The 17,786-nt window shown below is 45.6% G+C and overlaps 2 protein-coding genes across 2 annotated transcripts; one reads left to right on the top strand and one right to left on the bottom strand.

Moving 5' to 3' along the window:
• The first annotated feature begins 108 nt into the window (after window positions 1-108).
• On the top strand, window positions 109-9,093 carry LOC115771693 (leucine-rich repeat serine/threonine-protein kinase 1). Its single transcript, XM_030717509.1, has 12 exons — window positions 109-265; window positions 955-1,114; window positions 1,433-2,701; window positions 2,757-4,622; window positions 4,682-5,167; window positions 5,238-5,613; window positions 5,672-6,751; window positions 6,818-7,348; window positions 7,408-7,631; window positions 7,689-8,297; window positions 8,354-8,786; window positions 8,847-9,093. Exons 1-12 carry the CDS (start codon window positions 238-240, stop codon window positions 9,072-9,074), a joined length of 7,290 nt encoding a protein of 2,429 aa, XP_030573369.1. The 5' UTR covers window positions 109-237; the 3' UTR covers window positions 9,075-9,093.
• A 283-nt stretch (window positions 9,094-9,376) lies between these two features.
• LOC115771684 lies at window positions 9,377-17,348 on the bottom strand. Its single transcript, XM_030717501.1, has 28 exons — window positions 17,214-17,348; window positions 16,972-17,132; window positions 16,687-16,909; window positions 16,241-16,633; window positions 16,015-16,178; window positions 15,726-15,956; window positions 15,461-15,664; window positions 15,318-15,402; window positions 14,982-15,258; window positions 14,726-14,927; window positions 14,438-14,663; window positions 14,254-14,366; window positions 13,870-14,019; window positions 13,652-13,819; window positions 13,258-13,372; window positions 12,512-12,672; window positions 12,235-12,451; window positions 11,990-12,180; window positions 11,727-11,925; window positions 11,510-11,673; window positions 11,221-11,451; window positions 10,959-11,162; window positions 10,792-10,876; window positions 10,458-10,734; window positions 10,201-10,402; window positions 9,919-10,144; window positions 9,599-9,861; window positions 9,377-9,544 (listed from the first exon to the last, which is right to left on the bottom strand). Exons 1-28 carry the CDS (start codon window positions 17,314-17,316, stop codon window positions 9,383-9,385), a joined length of 5,397 nt encoding a protein of 1,798 aa, XP_030573361.1. The 5' UTR covers window positions 17,317-17,348; the 3' UTR covers window positions 9,377-9,382.
• Window positions 17,349-17,786: the final 438 nt, after the last annotated feature.

Here is a 17,786-nt window from a genome sequence, read left to right as displayed (position 1 = left end):
GAGCTGTACAATCGAAACGATAACGATTAACTTAACGAAACTGTCACTGTTTCGACGGCCCTGGCACAAAAGTAAACAAACAAAGTGAAAATTTCGCAAGTAAAACGGCGAAAAATGTGTACAAAAATCGCGCTAAAAATGTGAAAATCTGCACAACGCATTTTAAGTGACTCGCATGGTGCTGTGCAACATAAACGTGTTGAAAACAGAGCGCAAAGCGCTGTATATGACAAGGATATGAAGAATAGTGATGACTCGGATGAGGGTAAGTAAAAGTCAATAAACTAGCGTTGGCACAGGGTGTTTAAGTTCCAAAATTGCCAAATGGGCGCGCAAAATTACAATTTTAAATATCAACAAATTCAAATGTGATACAGCCGGATAGGCATATGAGTTGGAAATGCTTGATTAGCCATTCGCATTCACACTTGCGCCCCTGAGATACTTGATACACATCAACTATGAATGTAAACAAATAAATACGCACACCTGTCCACGGTATACCCAACCATGACCCATACCCAATGTGCAACAGTTGTGGGATTTGTGTGTCTTGCGCAGTGCGTGCAACGGCTTCAATGAATGAAGTCTTTGTCGAAGCGTACGAACCAGACAACACGTCGCGACGTTGCTGGCAAATGAATCGATTTTCCGAAGCAACTGCCAAGTCAATAGTTGGCTCAGTTAAATACCGAGCAGCGCGCCACGCGGTTGTCTTGATGGCATAAATATTAAGCTTTTTTGGTTTGTTTGGCATTGGTTGGGGCAGCTTACATAAGAATGTCTTGGAAATTTGTGGAACGGCCGAAGCCTGGCACTGAGACTGCTTTGGATGCCTGCGACTATTTTGTCGATGAGGTCATTGAGAACTCGCGTGGACTGGGTGCGATACATGATAAACAGTTTACCATATGCTGTATCCTTGCTTGACCTAATTGCCTTTATCTCTTCCAGATGCGCGTGAGGAGGTGCGTCAAATAAAGCATGGCGAGTTGCGTGCCGCCGTCAGCATTGGAGATGAACGCACGGTGCGCGTGCTGCTCGAGGCGCTGGGTAGGGAGCGACAGATCATTGTCAATATGGCACCAGCCGGCGCCAATACGCTTCTCTTTATGTAAGTTAAAATGCAAACTTAATAATATATGTGTTTTGTTTATTTGCCAACTTACTCGTGCTATTATACATTTTCAATCAGACAATCAATGGGTATATATGTATTTACATAATTTATGTATAATGTTAATCTAACAGTCGCCCTGTCATTCAGATAGTCAAATGAGGAAGCCAGTCAATTAGTCAGGCACTGTCTTTTAGCCAGTCAATTATTTAGCCGAAGTGCCAATAAGTCAATCAGTCGGTCGGTCAATGTGTCATTCAATCAATCAGCATATATGTACATCAGTAATGCAATGTCTTCTCTTGTTTAACCTAGCGCCAGTCAATCCGGCTTCGAGAGCATCACACAACGGCTGATTGACGCTGGTGCAGATGGACGCTCACATGCGGTCACCAAGTACTCACCGCTCTATGCAGCCGTTCACAATGGTCATTATGGGATTGCCAAGCTTATGCTCGAGCGCTTTCCGGAGCTGATACAACAGGCGACTGTGGAGCGCTGGCTACCACTGCATGCGGCCTGCATCAATGGGCATATCAAGATGCTGGAGCTGATAATCGGCTTTCCATATCCCGACTACTTCTATCAGACATATCGTGACGAGGAGGGCCAATGGGAGTGGCGCCTGCCCTTCGATGCTAATGCCCAGGATGTGACTGGGCAAACCAGTCTCTACATTGCCAGCTTGCTTGGCAATAAGCAGCTGCTGGGTGTACTGCTTAAGTGGCAACTGCGTTGTCGGCGCACCTTAAGCGAGGACTCGGGCAGTTCGACGACGGGCCAGAGCACGCCCATAACGCCCACGCGTAAGCGCATCTCCTTTGGCATACAAGCCATTATGTCCAAGCTGCATATATCTGGCGAGGGTGACGCGCTCGAAGCGCAGCCAACGCAGGAGCAGGAGTCACAGCGATGTCCCATCCATATCAATTTGCTGTGTGGTGCGGCACGCGAAACAGCGCTGTTAGCTGCGGTGCGAGGTGGGCATTTGGATGTCGCGCAAGCGCTGCTGCAGCATGGCGCCAATCCAAATATTGTGGCCAAGCCCGTGGAAGATCACAACGATCCCAAGTGCAGCGAGGAGATCTATGGCTTAAGCAATATGCCTATTACGGAGGCTTGCAAACAGCGCTCCTTGCCCATGTTGGATCTACTGCTGAAGTTTGGAGCACGGGATGATAATGGCACGGCCATAAGCGTGGCCATTGCCAGCGAGGATGAGGCGCTATTAAGTCGCCTGTTGGCGCGACGTGTGCATCCCGACTCAGACTACAAGATTAACAAGAAGGGTCTGCCCACGCCAGTGGAGGTGAATGTGTTTCTGCCTTCTGCCAGCAATATATCGTACAGCGCCATGTTTCCTAATGTTCCAACGATAATTGACTGGCACAGCCTTAGCATGAATGTGCAGCTTCCCTTCGTACGGATTGGCTGGCTGGTGAGTGGAGTGCTACAACTGAATCCCAAGCTAAGTTCGCATCCTAGGCTCAACGAGGTGGCACTAACGGCTATCACACGCATTGATTTTTCGCACAACCTATTAACCAGCATTCCCCCCGAGCTGTTTAACTTAGTTAGTCTCAAGTGAGTGCTACATGGTAATCCTTTAGGAACTGTACCTAATCTTTGGGTTTTTTAGATATCTGAACATTGCCCAGAACAAAATCACGGAGCTGCCGGCGCCCCTGGACAAGACCTACAACTGTCCAGTGCTAGATGAGCTCTTTCTGCAAGATAATCAGCTGACCTGCCTGCCGGCGGCTATTTTCCATCTGCCCGCGTTGACCATTTTGGATATTTCCAACAATAAGCTGCAACAGCTGCCCTTTGATATGTGGCGAGCGCCCAAGCTGCGTGAACTGAATGTGGCCTTTAATCTGCTGCGCGAGTTGCCTGTGCCGCCCATGCAAACTAGCGGCTCGCTGATGAGCCTGGACAAGTTGCAGCTACTGCAATCCTGTGATGAGCCATCCTCCAATAAGCCGCACACGCTGCTACATCGGACACTGACGCATCGCAATCTCTGGTCCACAGCACTGGATATCACTGACAATGACTTGAAGTGGCAGCAGGACCAGGAGCAAGAGCAGGAACAGGCTGTGGCTGATGGCAAGGCGCCGTATGGTGCATCGCAGCTAAGCAGTTTGAATATTGCCAACAATTTGTTCACCAGCATTCCCGCTGCTCTGCCCTGTCTGGCAGTTAATTTAACACGGCTGAACATGTCCTACAACAGCCTTCGCTCCATGGGCCATGTGACCAGCTATCCGGCCACACTGAAGCAGCTGGATTTGAGCCATAACGAGATCTCGTGCTGGCCCAGCTTGCCGCGCATTACCGAATCCGATCCGCATCTGCTGTGCTATAGTCATGTCCAGCTGCCAGAGGGCATGGATGAGCCCATCTATAAGTCGTCTAAAGGCAGCAGCTGCTCCTTTCGTGCCTCTGTGCTGAAAAGCGTCTGCCGGCACAGGCGCCATTTGCGTCTGGAGGCGCTGCGGACGCTCATCTTGGCCGATAATCTGCTGACGCGCATACAGCTGTCTACAGATGATGCCACGACGTTGTTCAATGAGAGTGAGGATGCCGACTGGAGTGTGGTGGGCGTCAACAAGTCGAAGGTCATATTTCCCAATCTATCAATGCTGGACATGACTAATAACTGTCTGAAGGAAATACCTGCCTCCCTGCATGAGCTAAGCAGCCTCTCCGTTTTAAATATCAGTGGGAATGTTCAGATTACCGAGTTGCCACCACATCTGGGTCTGCTCTCGCGGCTGTGGAACCTGAACACACGCGGCTGCCTGCTGCAGGAGCCGCTCCGCTCCATGATTGAAAGTAAAAAGCACAAGACCATGGACATAGTCGGTTATTTGAAGTCCATCTATGAGGATGCGCAGCCGTATGCACGCATGAAGCTAATGGTTGTGGGCTCGTGTGGAATCGGCAAGACCACGTTGCTAGATCTACTGCGTCAGGGTGTGGGCAATGGTTCGGGTGGCTCCAGTTCGCATCGTTCGCGCGCCAATGAGAATCATTGGGCCAAGCGCATGGGACACGCGCGCAGCACCTCGCGCTCCCAGCGCCAGGCGAACATCTCAACGGTTGGCGTGGATATTGGCACCTGGATCTGCGAGAAGCGCAAACGGGCAACAGGCTGTCAAGCGATTGTCTTTCGCACATGGGATTTTGGCGGCCAGAAGGAATACTATGCGACACATCAATACTTTCTGTCCAAGCGCAGTCTCTATCTGGTGCTTTGGCGCATTAGTGATGGCCACAAGGGCTTGGCGGAACTGCTGCAATGGCTAGGCAATATACAGGCGCGTGCTCCAAATTCACCGGTGCTCATTGTCGGCACGCATTTCGATACGGTTGGTGAATCCATCTCCGCACAGCAGGCAGAGCAATTGCAGCAGCTGATACGCGAGAAGTTTATAGCTATTCCAGATGCTGAGAAGATTGGATTACCGCGTGTCATTGACTCCATTGAAATCAGCTGTCGGTGAGTGCTGTTGCAGGCTAAAATTGTAGCCAATGTTATATCTAATCTCTATTTTATAGTACACTGCACAATATCCATTTGTTGGCCAACATCATCTACGACACAGCCATGCAGCTGCGATCGCCCGGCTCCAAGGAGCCTATGTTGCTGCAGAAGATACCAGCAACCTATATTGCTTTAGAGGATATTATTAATGTGATTGCTTGTAGTCTACGCGCCGCCGGTCGCGATCCGGTATTGGATGCGGAGCAATATCGTTGTATGGTCACAGAGCAAATGCGTTTGCATAACTACAAGAGTTTTCGCGATGCCGCGGAGCTCCAGCAGGCAACAACCTGGTGTCACGATAATGGCATTCTACTGCACTATGATGATGCCACGCTTAGGGATTACTATTTTCTTGACCCACAGTGGCTGTGCGATATGTTGGCGCATGTGGTTACTGTGCGGGAGATAAATCCCTTTGCACCTACGGGCGTCATGAAGCTAGACGACCTGCAGCTGCTCTTTCGCAGTGTGCACGCCCAGGGCAATGGGAATCGTAGGTGGGTGCACTTGCATTGTCATAAACTTGTTCTCTCTTACCAAACCTATTTCTATTTTTATTTTTTTTAGCTATATAGTAAGCTTGTTAAACAAGTTTGAGGTGGCGTTAACCTGGGATTCGCGTACGCTTTTGATTCCCTCATTGCTGCCTCTGCAGGAGGCGGCTGCCTATAACGAAGGAACCACGGTTAAATTACTGCAACGTGTACGAGGTCGTAATCTGGGCTGCTCCGTCTCGCAGGAGCTCAATCTGAATAAGCTCATCTATGAACAGCATCTGCCACGTACCCCAACGTGTTCGGTCTCCGCGGCCAGTCAGGGCTTGCGTCGCATGCTGCTCATGACGTACTTTCCTTCCGGCTTCTGGTCACGTCTGCTTACGCGTGTTCTGGCCGACGAGCAAATAATTGAGGCTATTCGAGGCGTGTATGTGGCCGCACAGGATGTGAGTTTTCTGGATTACTTCAAATTGAATGCTTCTTAATCCTGCTATTCCTCACCAGAAATATCTAGACTTTGATTTGCGTGGCTCGCTGGAGCAGGACACCCAGTGGAACCTGTGGCAAACGGGTCTGGCATTATACTACGGACCCATACTTATCTTTCGCATTTGGGAAGTGCCCTTCCAAAGCAACGAACGCACACAGCCTTTTCGCACAGCTGGCAACCGCTTCAAGCTCAAATTGGATGGCGCTTGGAGCGATGTGAACCTGAGCTCCTCTAGTATTTTGGAGGTTTACTTCCCACTGCTTCACGTGAGCATTTACCAAGAGCTCGATGCGGGCGAACGGCAACTGCTGGCTGAGTTACAGCCGCATATGTCCCATGTGGCTAAGCTGTTAGCTCTGGTTGTGGACCACATAGATCTGCTGTTGGAGGATTGGTATCCAGCGCTCGGTACACGCTTTGTGCATACCTCTGAGGGGCGTTTCTTGATAACACGCTTAGTGCTTTGCCCACGTTGCCTCCGGAAGCTCCAACTACAGAATGGTGCAGAGCCTGTGGAGCGGGAGCCCAGTCTGAGTGGCAGTAGACCCAGTCGCAGTGGTAAACGTGGCACTTTCTTTTTACATGGCATTGGTGATCCTGGTGACGACGGCGCCCTGAATGTGTTTTCCGCTTATCTTAATGCAACTGCAAGCCGGGAGAGACGCTCAGCCGATTCGCTGGGTGCTGGCTCAGATGCGGATTCGGGCGTAGGACCGGACTCGGCTTTCTCTTCCCGCAACACCTCTGTGGATGGACATCCAGCTTATGCTTCGCATAATCTACCAGACAACTCGAATGTCTGCTATGCCTGGATGGTTGAGGAGTGCATTTTGTCCGTATACAATCAAAGCAAACTCAGCTGCCCGGTTCATCTGGAGCAGTCAATGGCACAGCTGGCACCTGATGTCATCTTTGCAGATATTCCCGACAAGCATACAATTGCCCCTGAATGCATCATCAAGGGGTCGCTACTGGGACGCGGCGCCTTTGGCTTTGTCTTCAAGGCCACATGCAAGTTGCGTGGCGCTCGAGCGTCCCGACCGGTGGCCATGAAAATGCTGCAGCCGGTGCAGCCAGGTGCGCGGGCTAAGGAGGTTGGTCAAAATCAGTTCTCATTAACCCTTAAAGATTATATCCTCCCTTTTGTATTGTATTTTTAGAGTGCTTTGATGGCTTATAAGGTGGCCGTGGGTAAATGGGATCGCGATCCGCTGCAGCATTCCTGCAAGGCCTATTGCACCGCTAGACAAGAGTTGGCCGTACTGCTCACACTGAAGCATCCGAATATTGTGCCTCTAGTAGGCATTTGCATAAAACCTTTGGCCTTGGTGCTGGAGCTGGCGCCACTAGGAGGTCTTGATGCACTGTTGCGCCAGTATAGGCGCAGTGGCGCACACATGGGTCCTCATACATTCCAAATGTTGGTTCTGCAGGCCGCACGCGCCATCGAGTATCTGCATCGCCGGCGCATTATATATCGGGATCTGAAATCTGAAAATGTGCTCGTCTGGGAGCTGCCACAGCCGCACAGTGAGGATAGTCCACGCAACCAGGTGCATATTAAAATTGCAGATTATGGCATCAGTCGTCAAACGGCGGCTGGTCTTAGTGCCAAAGGCTTTGGCGGCACGGAAGGCTTTATGGCGCCCGAGATCATACGTTATAATGGCGAGGAGGAGTATACAGAAAAGGTAACTGGTAATTGAACTGATATAAACTGATTTGTTTTCATCATTGTTCTTTCCCTTAGGTGGATTGCTTTTCTTTTGGTATGTTTATTTATGAGAATATTAGCCTGCGCCAGCCTTTTGAGGGTCATGAGTCTATCAAGGAGTGCATATTGGAGGGCAGTCGTCCGGCGCTGACACAGCGCGAGACACAGTTTCCCACCTGTTGTCTAGATCTCATGGTACTCTGCTGGCACGAACAGCCGCGTCGACGGCCATCAGCTAGTCAGATAGTTTCTATACTCAGGTAAAGTTTGAAGCAGCTCTCAGTATATCGCGGGCTTAATCCCAATTTACCTTAAAGTGCGCCTGAGTGCATCCATTTGCTGGACGTGGTAGCTCTGCCGCACAGCGACAAGATTGTTTGCGGCGCATTTCAATTATTGTTGGGCAGCATTGAGGAGGAGCGCTCCGGCCTTGAACTGTGGCTGCCTGCTTTTGGTTCACACATTGACATACTAGACGTTGCTCTAACTGGTAGTCTGCTGCAGTGCAGCAGCATTAGTTGTGCTCCACAGCCGCAAATGGTGCCGCCTAAAACGCCCGAAACTAGCGCAACCGCACGTGCACGTTCCGCACAGCGTGTGCCCAAGGTGAATATGCAATGCTGCTGTTTAGTGGGTGAGGCTATTTGGATGGGTGATGTTTCGGGTAATTTGCACGCGTACAGCACATCGAGCTATGCACATTTGTTCTCCTACATGCTTGATCCCGCCATCAAGTCAGCTGTAATAAGTTTAGTGTATATGGAGGACATTGTGCGTGTCGCTGTGGGATTACAAAATGGTCGTGTTTTCCTGGTGGATGCCAGTCGTATGCCCAGTAATTGCGCCTTTGCCGAGGGCTCATTTGTGCTCACCGAGATTTGTTCCGGTTTTGTGCTTCATGCCGCCTGCTCAGTACTGATTGAAGGGTGAGTTTGCTATCAAGCCTCTTTCAACTTTGCTGATCCTTATCCGTTCTTTACAGCAATTATGAGCTGTGGTGTGGCGAGTTAGCTGGCAAAATCAATGTTTTTCCTGTTAATGAGTCTGGCGTGTGCGGTCATCAGGCCTTGTGCCACAGCGAGGAGCCCAATCTGATCGAGGATGTTAAAGTGGTGCGCCTGTGCAGCAATGATAGCCACGTCTTTAGCTGTTTGTATCCCGGCTGCATGGTATATCAGTGGGGTACAATGACGAAGCGTATTGAAAATAAATTGGACTGCTCAAAGCTGCTGCCCTGTTCCGAATCCCTACAGAGCATTGCAATTGATGAGCACGTAAATCTTATTAAATGCCAAATCTCGGCACTGGCGGCACACAATACCGAGCTGTACATAGGCACCACCTGGGGTTGTCTCATTGTGGCCGAGCTGCAATCGCTGCGTCCCATTAGTGTATTTCGTCCTTATGAGAATGAGGTCAATATTTGCGTGTATAGTATATAATGAGTAGTTAATTCAGTCGTTAATCCATTTCAGATTAAAGCTATCATAACCATGCCGAATGCCAGCGTGCCGCTAATAGCTACGCTTGGGCGACGCTATCGTTCGCTGATCTCGCGCTATGTGGACATGGGTGAGTCCACTTCGAATACAGCTAGCTCAGTGGCCAGCACGCCCACGCATGGTGCGGGCAAATCGATGCCTCCATCTAATGTGGATAATCACATACATTGCCTGTTGTGGCGAGCAAAGAACTGGACCTAAGACCGATCTCAACTACGTAATATTGTTAAAATATTTATTAATCCACTAAAACTAGGCCAAGTATTTGGCCCAAATATTCTAAATAGTTTGTTAAACATATTGCTGGCGTAGGCACTTCCTTCTACTGGAGTAATAGGTCTATTTCATATAATTTTTTGGTGCTTTTGCAAATCAAGCCCTTTTATTGCACTGAAAAACGATTAAAGGTAAAGCTACAAACTGAATATGAAGTAATATTTCATACTTTAAAAACAATTTCATAGCATTCCATGTGAACTAACTTTTTAATAAAGCTGACAATTTCTTATTTAATTTAACGCCGTTTGCAATTCTTGTCTGATCGAACCCACCGACATGGAAGACTGCCGGCTGCGTGAGTAAATCGACTCCGAGCTCTTGAGTACGCGTACATAGTTGTTAAAGTCAATGAGAAAGTGAAACTCTTCTATAAGCGCATCCTTCACCGGCACCTGCAACAGGATTTATGTGAGTTTACCTCAAGGTTTTATCTGTTGAATGCTTACCTTAAAGTGCCGCGCTTTTTTGATGATGAACAGCACCCAGCTGATCACGCCATAGAGCAGCGCACAGCATGAACCCACGAGCAGGACGAAGAAGACGCCCTCTAGATTATCCATGGCAAGTGGTGTGGCATCGGGTGCATCTTCCTTGGTTGCGCATATTCCAGAGCCCACCTCATTCCACCATTTGTTCTTCATCTTTTCCAGCACGCCCTGCTCCTGCAGCTCCAGCAACGCATTATTAAATTTATCGCGATGTGGCCAATCTATAGGATTTGAGCTTATAAGTTAATGGAAATTCTTTGGGTACTTTTACGACATACTCTTGCGCATGGCTATTCCATAGCCCTTCTCGTCCAGAGCATCGCCAATTTTCTTGAGATTACATTCGCGCTTCGTGTTATACTCAATGGATGTGGATTCCATGAGAAAGGCATAATGAGTGCTAGTCTTGACCCGGTCAACGCCCTCCTGATTGGTTTCTGTTAGATGCTCAGGATGTTCAGTCATAAATTTATTCATTTTCACGTAGCGTTCATCTTCGGAGGTCTGCGGTAAAACACGAGTAAAGTAATCTCTACGAATTTAAATATCCTAAGACTAACCAAAAAGAAGTTCCTAGTCGATCCTGTACGCTTGGCTCCATAGACAACGCCGTCCTTGTTCTCAGCCAGATCATCCACGCTGTTGATTAAGCTTTGTGGTTTCTCAATGGTCAAGAAGGCAGCTAGATTAGCTGTATAGGAGGAGACGACAATCAACGTAAAGAACCACCAGAAACTGGCTACAGTGCGCGTCGACAAGGCTCTGATTGGGAATAATGTATTGAAGAAACATATAAGATGTATATATAAGAACTTACTTGGGTCCTATTTCTGAACCCTGTTGTAGCAGAGCACCTGTTGTAAACCAAATGGAGTTACCTATAGTAAACTGATTCTCAAGCTCCTCTGGCTCTTCAATACACGGATATGGATTATCCCATTCGCTTGGCGACAGACGGCCAAGTATGAAAAAGCTTAACGAAACAGCCAGAAAGGACAAGCCAAGAAACCACCAAACCTCCTCTGAGAACGGATCCATGAAGGTAAATAGTTCCGGTGTGGCTTTCTGGGGCTTTAAATAGAGTATAGCAATACCTGAAATAAAGTAGAGCGTAAATTTTAGCAGTTGAGGAAATATTTCTCTCAACTTGCCTAGATTCATAAATGGTATGCTAAAATCTATAGCTTCTTCGCGCTCCGACGTTATAGTCAGATCAGTGACTGCCAAATCAGCATACTGCAAAGAAATATGTTTTTATAAATTATCTTAATATAAATTCAATTTTTTTTTTCATTTGATGTGCTTCATATTAACTTACGCCATGCATTATCTCCCGCAACATGCCCGTTGATTCATTGGAAGTCTTATTATATGAGCCATAATCATTGCCACCATTTTTAAAGGTAAAGTTGAAGCCTAATTTATCGGCCAGCTCCTTGATCAGATCCACACCATATCCCTCATACTGACTATTGCCCTCGAGTTGTTTGTAGCTCTCCACCAAACTAGCGTATGGTTTGTTCTGACCGAAAAATCCTGGCTATAGCTTGAGTAATAATTATAATTATATGTTCTCTTACCGAAACCGAAAGCAATACGATAAATGTTTTGTTCGCTAGAGAATTGTCAATGTTATCGAACTGTGAGTTGGTGGGCGCCAAGCGCTCGGGCCTATAGCCGCGCTCCTCATCCCAGGTTCCCACTTTGATAATGCCGGAGGGCTGCAGCTCAATGACATCCAAATGGTAGCCTTTGCGAACGTTGCCTTCAAAATAGATGGGTCCGGTGAGAAGGCGTTCCTTGAGACGCAGCTGATTGGGATAGTGCGATGAGATGAGATGAATCTTTAGGTCAAAAACACAATCTCACCGTCCTCATATAATTTTTAAAAGAGGAACCATCATCCCGCACACTTTCCGTGCGCTGAGAACAATTTTGAGAAACCGGCTTAAAAGGAAGATTCTTCAGGGTCTCGGCAAACAATTGTACGGCATCGTATGTGAGTGCCATTTCCACGGTTATGGGACACGAACCTAATTACTTGGCATTGAGATTCAGCTAAGAACTGGTATGTTATTCTCTTTACCATTTCGGAAATCATCTGGATCATTGTTGTAGCCCATTTTTTGCATTAACTCCTTCACAGCCATTTTCTCTGGTGAAAACATACGCAGACTTGTTATATTGGCCTCACTGTACTTATACTCTTCAAGATCAAAGGCATGGAAGTCCAAATTGCCAATAATGTAGCTATAGTCCTCGTTAATAATGCCAACTTGTTGAGCCTGCATCAGATAAAGGCACCAACTCATGTATTGAACAGTTTTACATTTACCTTATAGTCCCTACCTGATTTAGAAACTCTGGCACCGTCTCTGTGGAGCCCACGACTACAATTCGATTGTCCACGGACTTGCGCACACGTCTTAAAACGGGTTTATAGTTGCCATTCAGCTGCATATCATAGCGCAGTACCGTGACAATTGGTCCATTCATGCCGAAAAGGGAGTTAAGCTCATTCAGGATACTCAGATATTCCGCTTTGAATGACAAATTATATGAATAATATAACCGTAAGTTACTTCACAACTTACCCGATTCATAGAGAAATATAAAACGCGACCACTCGAAGGCAGTTATGAGGCTGTAGAGCGCCTTGGATATATCAGCAGGATGGGGATGCAGATTAAAACCCTCGGCATATTCGCTCATGTAGGAGTATATGTGGGGTATATCCATGGCATCGCATATGGACATCAGATGCACAGCCGTGTGGCGCGAAGAGGGTCCAAATACCCCTGCTATGCCTGTCTGCAGTCGCAAGGCAATATAAATTATAATAGTAATAAATTAAATTGGATGCAAGCTTACCTCTAGCATGCGGCACAGTTTTCCGTAGCTATGATAAGCATCGCCGTAGTTCACCTCGGTTTTGAGGGATGACATGGCTAAGCCCAGCTCCAGGTTGGCTACTTCGATTGCATGATCAAATACAATATTCATTTGTTCCGTATTTTGATCAGTAAGCAGGCCTATTCAATGGAGAAGAGACAATTAAGAATTTCGCAGTCGGGTGCAGCAGACTGCACAATACTCTGTTCATAGCGTAATAACAATTTAAACATGACTTTTGTTTTGGTGACTAAAGTAAGGATAACATGGCAATAGATTTACTTTAATTTTTAGACTTGAAAATTTTAAATAGATTTTCGCGGTTCCATGGTCAAAAAACGAGGAACAGACTCTAAGCTGGGAATAGAAGAGAACATATAAGTCTCAAATTCTTAGCTTCACAGCGTTCGTAGCGATAAATGGACAGAACTTTTTACACGTTGTTAGCAGAGCGTTTATATATACACTATTACGTATACAGTCCTAGTATATGTAATTTGCCGGTTTGTTTATAAACAAAAACTTGAACTTATCGCTGTCCATATGCGGGAGTATATAGTACATTCAGACGTTGCCGCGAACCGTCGCAAATCCAAACAAACAAACACTAAAAGCATTTTATGAGCTTTCAGCGTTGATGGAACGAACAGCATGTTCTCTTTACGAGGCATTAAAAATAAATCAGGCGTTCGGAGACCGCAATTTGTAGTGCCAGAAAAACTTACCAATTGGTATATTGCCCGAGTTTTGGAGGCTATCGTAGCCGCCGTAATTGTCATATTGAGCATTAAGAATCGATGCTTTTAATATTAATATTAAACAATATATTAAAACATTGGCCTTAGGCATTTTATTGCACAAATTAATGAAGCTTTTTATTATATATGCATAATTATAAACAAATAAAAGAGGCTATGGATTTTGTGTTCTCTACGCGATGAGGGAAAGGCGACAACTGCTTGAGCATTTCCAAAATTTTCGTTTGGAAAACGTTTTTGAGTAAAAGTTTCTAAAAGCTTTGAGCTTACAAATCTTTATTGAAGCATTTTATGAGTGAATACCATGAGATGCCAAACAAAATTGTTGAGAACTGTGAGAATATCTAATGAGAATTTCTTAATCCTCCTCGGGTATATTTTCCTCCGAATCGGTTTGAAGCGATTCTATGGATTGTGAAGAATTGCGACTGCGTGAATACACCGATTGGGCGCTCTTCAAGGCGCGCTCATTTTCCGCAAAGCTGATGACAATTTTGAACTCCTCAGCGAGTGCATCGCAAAAGGGCACCTGTGAAGAAGATCAACTAGCAATTACTCTTTTAAATAATCCCTGCTTACCTCATAGAATTTGGCCTTCTTGAAGACGAATAGGCACCAGTAGAAAAATGAAAATACAAAGGATAACAATGAGCCAACAATAAGCACGGCGTAAATGCCACTCAAGTTGTCGACGCCCAGTTCCGATGGACCATCATCATCGCCTTTGGCCTGTATGAAAGAAGCATAATCTAAATGTATATAGATGTTTGTATTTTTTCTTTTTTTTCTTCTATAATGCTATAAAAATATGTCTCCTATTAACGGATACTAATAAAATACGCAAAAGTGTGTCTGTGAATTTACGGGTACTACATTACTACATATACATATGCATATAATCAATTAGATCTTGGGTGCGTAATCTCCTCCACTAAAAAATTATAAGGTACTTCCAAAACTTACGCTGCAAACACCGGCGCCTATTTCATTCCACCATTTGTTCTTAAGCCTGGCCAGCACACCCTGCTCCTGCAACTCGAGTAGCGCATTATTGAACTTATCGCGATATGGCCAATCTATATATTGGGGTTTATTACTTATTAAGTTAAATTGGGCTGAAAAGGGTCTGTGTTAAGCCTCTACTCACTTTTAGGCATAGCAATGCCGTAACCCTTCTCGTCAAGGGCTTCGCCTATCTTTTTTAGATTACACTCCCTCACCGTATTATACTCAATAGAGGTTGATTCCATAAGAAAAGCATATTTGGTGCCAGCTTTGACCTTATCGACGCCCGCCTGATTCGTTTCAGTTAGCATCTCTGGATGACTGGTCATGTACGCATTCATTTTCATGTACGTCTCGTCCTCGGAAGTCTAAGGCAATACATATATAATTATACATGGATACATGAGACTGGCTCTTACATGGCACTTACTAAAAAAAAGTTTCTGGTGGAACCCGTGCGCTTGGCTCCATATTGCACGTCGTCTTTGTTCTCTGCCAAATCCTCAACGCTGTTTATCGAACTCGAAGGGTTCTCAATGGTAAGGAAAGCAGCCAAGTTGGCTGTATATGAAGAGACCATAATTAGCGTGAAAAACCACCAGATAGCTGATATTGTGCGGGTGCTAAGTGCTCTGTAAAAAAGAAAATTAGTCATAAAAATTGTTGCCTTGATTTTCCATCATTACTTGGGCGCAATTTCGGAGCCTTGCTGTAGTAGTGCGCCTGTGGTGAACCATAGTGAATTGTTAATGGTAAATTGGTTCTCCAGCTCTTCCGGTTCTTCAATACAGGGATAGGGATTATCCCATTCCGAAGGTGAAAGACGTCCCAGCACAAAAAGGCACAGGGAGACGCCCAGATAGGCAATGCCCAGATACAGCCACACCTCCTTTGAGAAGGGGTCCATGAAGGAAAAGAGCGCTGGCTCCGCCTTTTGCGGCTTTACATACAAAATGGCAATACCTTAAGAAGGTAGTTATATCAAAATCGTATACAAATTCTATCCGATATAGGAGACTTACCTAGATTCATAAATGGTATGGAAAAGTCAATGGCTTCCTCTCTCTCCGACGTTATAGTCAAGTCTGTGATTGCCAAGTCTGCATGCTATTGAAGATTTCAGGGTTACTTTGTTATTGTTAATGTTTTGGTCACTACAACTTACGCCCTCAACAATTTCCTTAAGCATTCCGGTTGTCAAATTTGTGGTCTTATTAAAGGAACCATAATCATTGCCACCATTGTGAAAGGTAAAGTTAAAGCCCAGTTTTTCGGCCAACTCCTTGATCAAATCTATGCCATATCCCTCATACTGACTATTGCCAATCAGAGTATTAATGCTTTCCACCAGACTCGCATAGGGCTTGTTCTAAGCTTGAATAGGTGCTTTATATGGAGAGTTATTTTTATTGAGATAAGCGCCAACTTACCGGCACGGAGATAAGCACTTTGAAGGTTTTGTTAACCAGAGAGTTTTCCTCGTTGTCATTAAAAGTGGTTATTTGTGGTGGTCGCTTGAATTCAAACTCCTTGCCCTCCTCCCAGGTGCCCACCTTGACGAGTCCTACGGGCTGCAGCTCAATTACATCGAAGCTAAAACCCTTGCGCATATTGCCCTGAAAAAAAATGCGACCAGTAATGGTTTTTTCCAGAATCTCCAACTGTAAAAAGTTGCAAATAATATAAAAAAGTTCCTTAAAATTTGATCGATATTCTTACCGATCGCATATAGTTTCTGAAAGTGGAACCATCTGGCTGGACATTATCATGGCGTTCGGAGCAGTTCAGCTGTTGCGGCTGATAGGGCAAATAGTTGGTGGTTTCGGCAATGACACGCACCGCATCATAGGTTAGAGCCATGGCCAGCGTGATAGGCGAGGAACCTGCAGTTAGATACATATTTAGCCAAGGGCTTAACAGGATATTACAAATCGGCAGCTCTTACCATTGTTTGTGGGCTCACTTTCGCCCAGTTCATGTTGCAGTGTCTCAATTAAATCACGTACTTCCTTTTTATCCGGATCAAACATGCGTATGCCAGTTATATTGGCCTCACTGTATTTGTACTCCTCCAGCTCGTAGGTGTGCAGATCTAGATTGCCCACCAAATATGTATAGTCCTCATTCATGATGCCCACCTGCTGAGCCTGACGCAGCAGCTCGGCTACGCCCTCCGTTGAGCCAACGACCACTATGCGATTGTCTTCCGATTTGCGTACGCGTCGCAAAACTGCTTTGTAATTGCCATTCAGATTGAGGTCGTACCGCATGACCTTAATGACGGGTCCTTTGATGCCATATAGAGTCATCAGATGATCCAGTATGGTGAGGTACTCCGCTGCAAGTAACTGACCATAAGATCCATTCATATAATCTAAGCAATTACCATACAAGATTCGTAGCAGAAAATAAATCGGGACCATTCGAACTGTTTGATAATGTCGTAGAGCGCGTGGGCAATGTCCTCGGGATGCGGATGCAAGTTGAAGCCATCTGTTTGGGGACTCCACGATAGATGAGGATATATGAAGGGTATATCCTTGGCATCGCAAGCATTTAGCAGATGTGCCGCTGTATGCTTGGCAGATGGTCCAAATACAGCACCCACGCCATTCTATAGCATAGGTAACATATTTTAAATATTTTTCAAAGTTTCCCTTTCACAACTTTGCGCACCTGCATAAGTCTGCATAGTTGTGTAAACGCCTGCACGGAGTTACCATAAGCCACTTGCTCCGTTTCACCCACCAGCGGAACGCTCAAGTCGCTGTTCACCACAGCAATGGCATGCTCAAAGGTTTGGCGTATTCTGTCCGTGCTATCGTCAGTGATAAGACCTGTGCTCCGGCGTTTGAGTCAAAGAGTAATGAGTGTGGGGCAAACGAGTGGTTTGTGTGGTTGCTGTTCTGCAAGCTTACCGATTCGAATCGCCTGCCCGCTGGCAGCTCCATAGGAATTGCCTCCATAGCCATGGACCTCGTGTGGCCACAATAATATCACAACAATTAACCAGATATGCATTTCACCTGTTTTTTGTTGATTGCAACTCTCTTTGTTCTTTTTAAATATTGTTACATGTCTTTGATCCGCTTTGGAAATTTAGTTTCTATTTTTGCTCGATTTTTTGTTCTATATATATTTTTGGATCACCCACACGGACGTGAGTTTTTTGGTGTTTTGTACCCGTTGAACACACGGCTCCGACTAAAGGGGAATCAACTGAAGAAAATGCACTCAAAAGTTTTCCAAAAATTTTTTGTTTTTTTTTTTGAGCTTGAAAGCTCCAAAGTTTTGGAATTGGTGTCAGTGTTGCGTAATTACCAAATAAATTTCGGGAAATTTCATTAGAGAACCTGCAAGCTCAAAACTATTTAGATAGAAATTAATTTTTTTGATTCGTTTGTGCATATTATAATCGTTTATATTTTATTACGCTTATCACAAACAAATAATTTCAACTAAATTATTTTAAAATATAAATAGTTAATTAC

This window comes from Drosophila novamexicana, unplaced genomic scaffold, assembly GCF_003285875.2.
Source record: "Drosophila novamexicana strain 15010-1031.04,08,12 unplaced genomic scaffold, DnovRS2.1 tig00000108-arrow-pilon, whole genome shotgun sequence".
Taxonomy (NCBI): domain Eukaryota; kingdom Metazoa; phylum Arthropoda; class Insecta; order Diptera; family Drosophilidae; genus Drosophila; species Drosophila novamexicana.
Note: the sequence above shows the minus strand (reverse complement) of the source record. Positions and strands in the feature narration are given on the sequence as shown.

Coding starts and splice junctions, on each gene's coding strand:
- LOC115771693 (XM_030717509.1), top strand. CDS start 238: ATGAAGAATAGTGATGACTCGGATGAGG. Junction 4,623..4,681: donor TCCATTGAAATCAGCTGTCG/GTGAGTGCTGTT, acceptor TCTATTTTATAG/TACACTGCACAATATCCATT. Junction 7,632..7,688: donor CAGATAGTTTCTATACTCAG/GTAAAGTTTGAA, acceptor TTTACCTTAAAG/TGCGCCTGAGTGCATCCATT.
- LOC115771684 (XM_030717501.1), bottom strand. CDS start 17,316: ATGCATATCTGGTTAATTGTTGTGATATTATTGTGGCCACACGAGGTC. Junction 12,452..12,511: donor AACTGTGCCGCATGCTAGAG/GTAAGCTTGCAT, acceptor TTGCGACTGCAG/ACAGGCATAGCAGGGGTATT. Junction 11,163..11,220: donor TCGTATTGCTTTCGGTTTCG/GTAAGAGAACAT, acceptor TTTTTCGGTCAG/AACAAACCATACGCTAGTTT.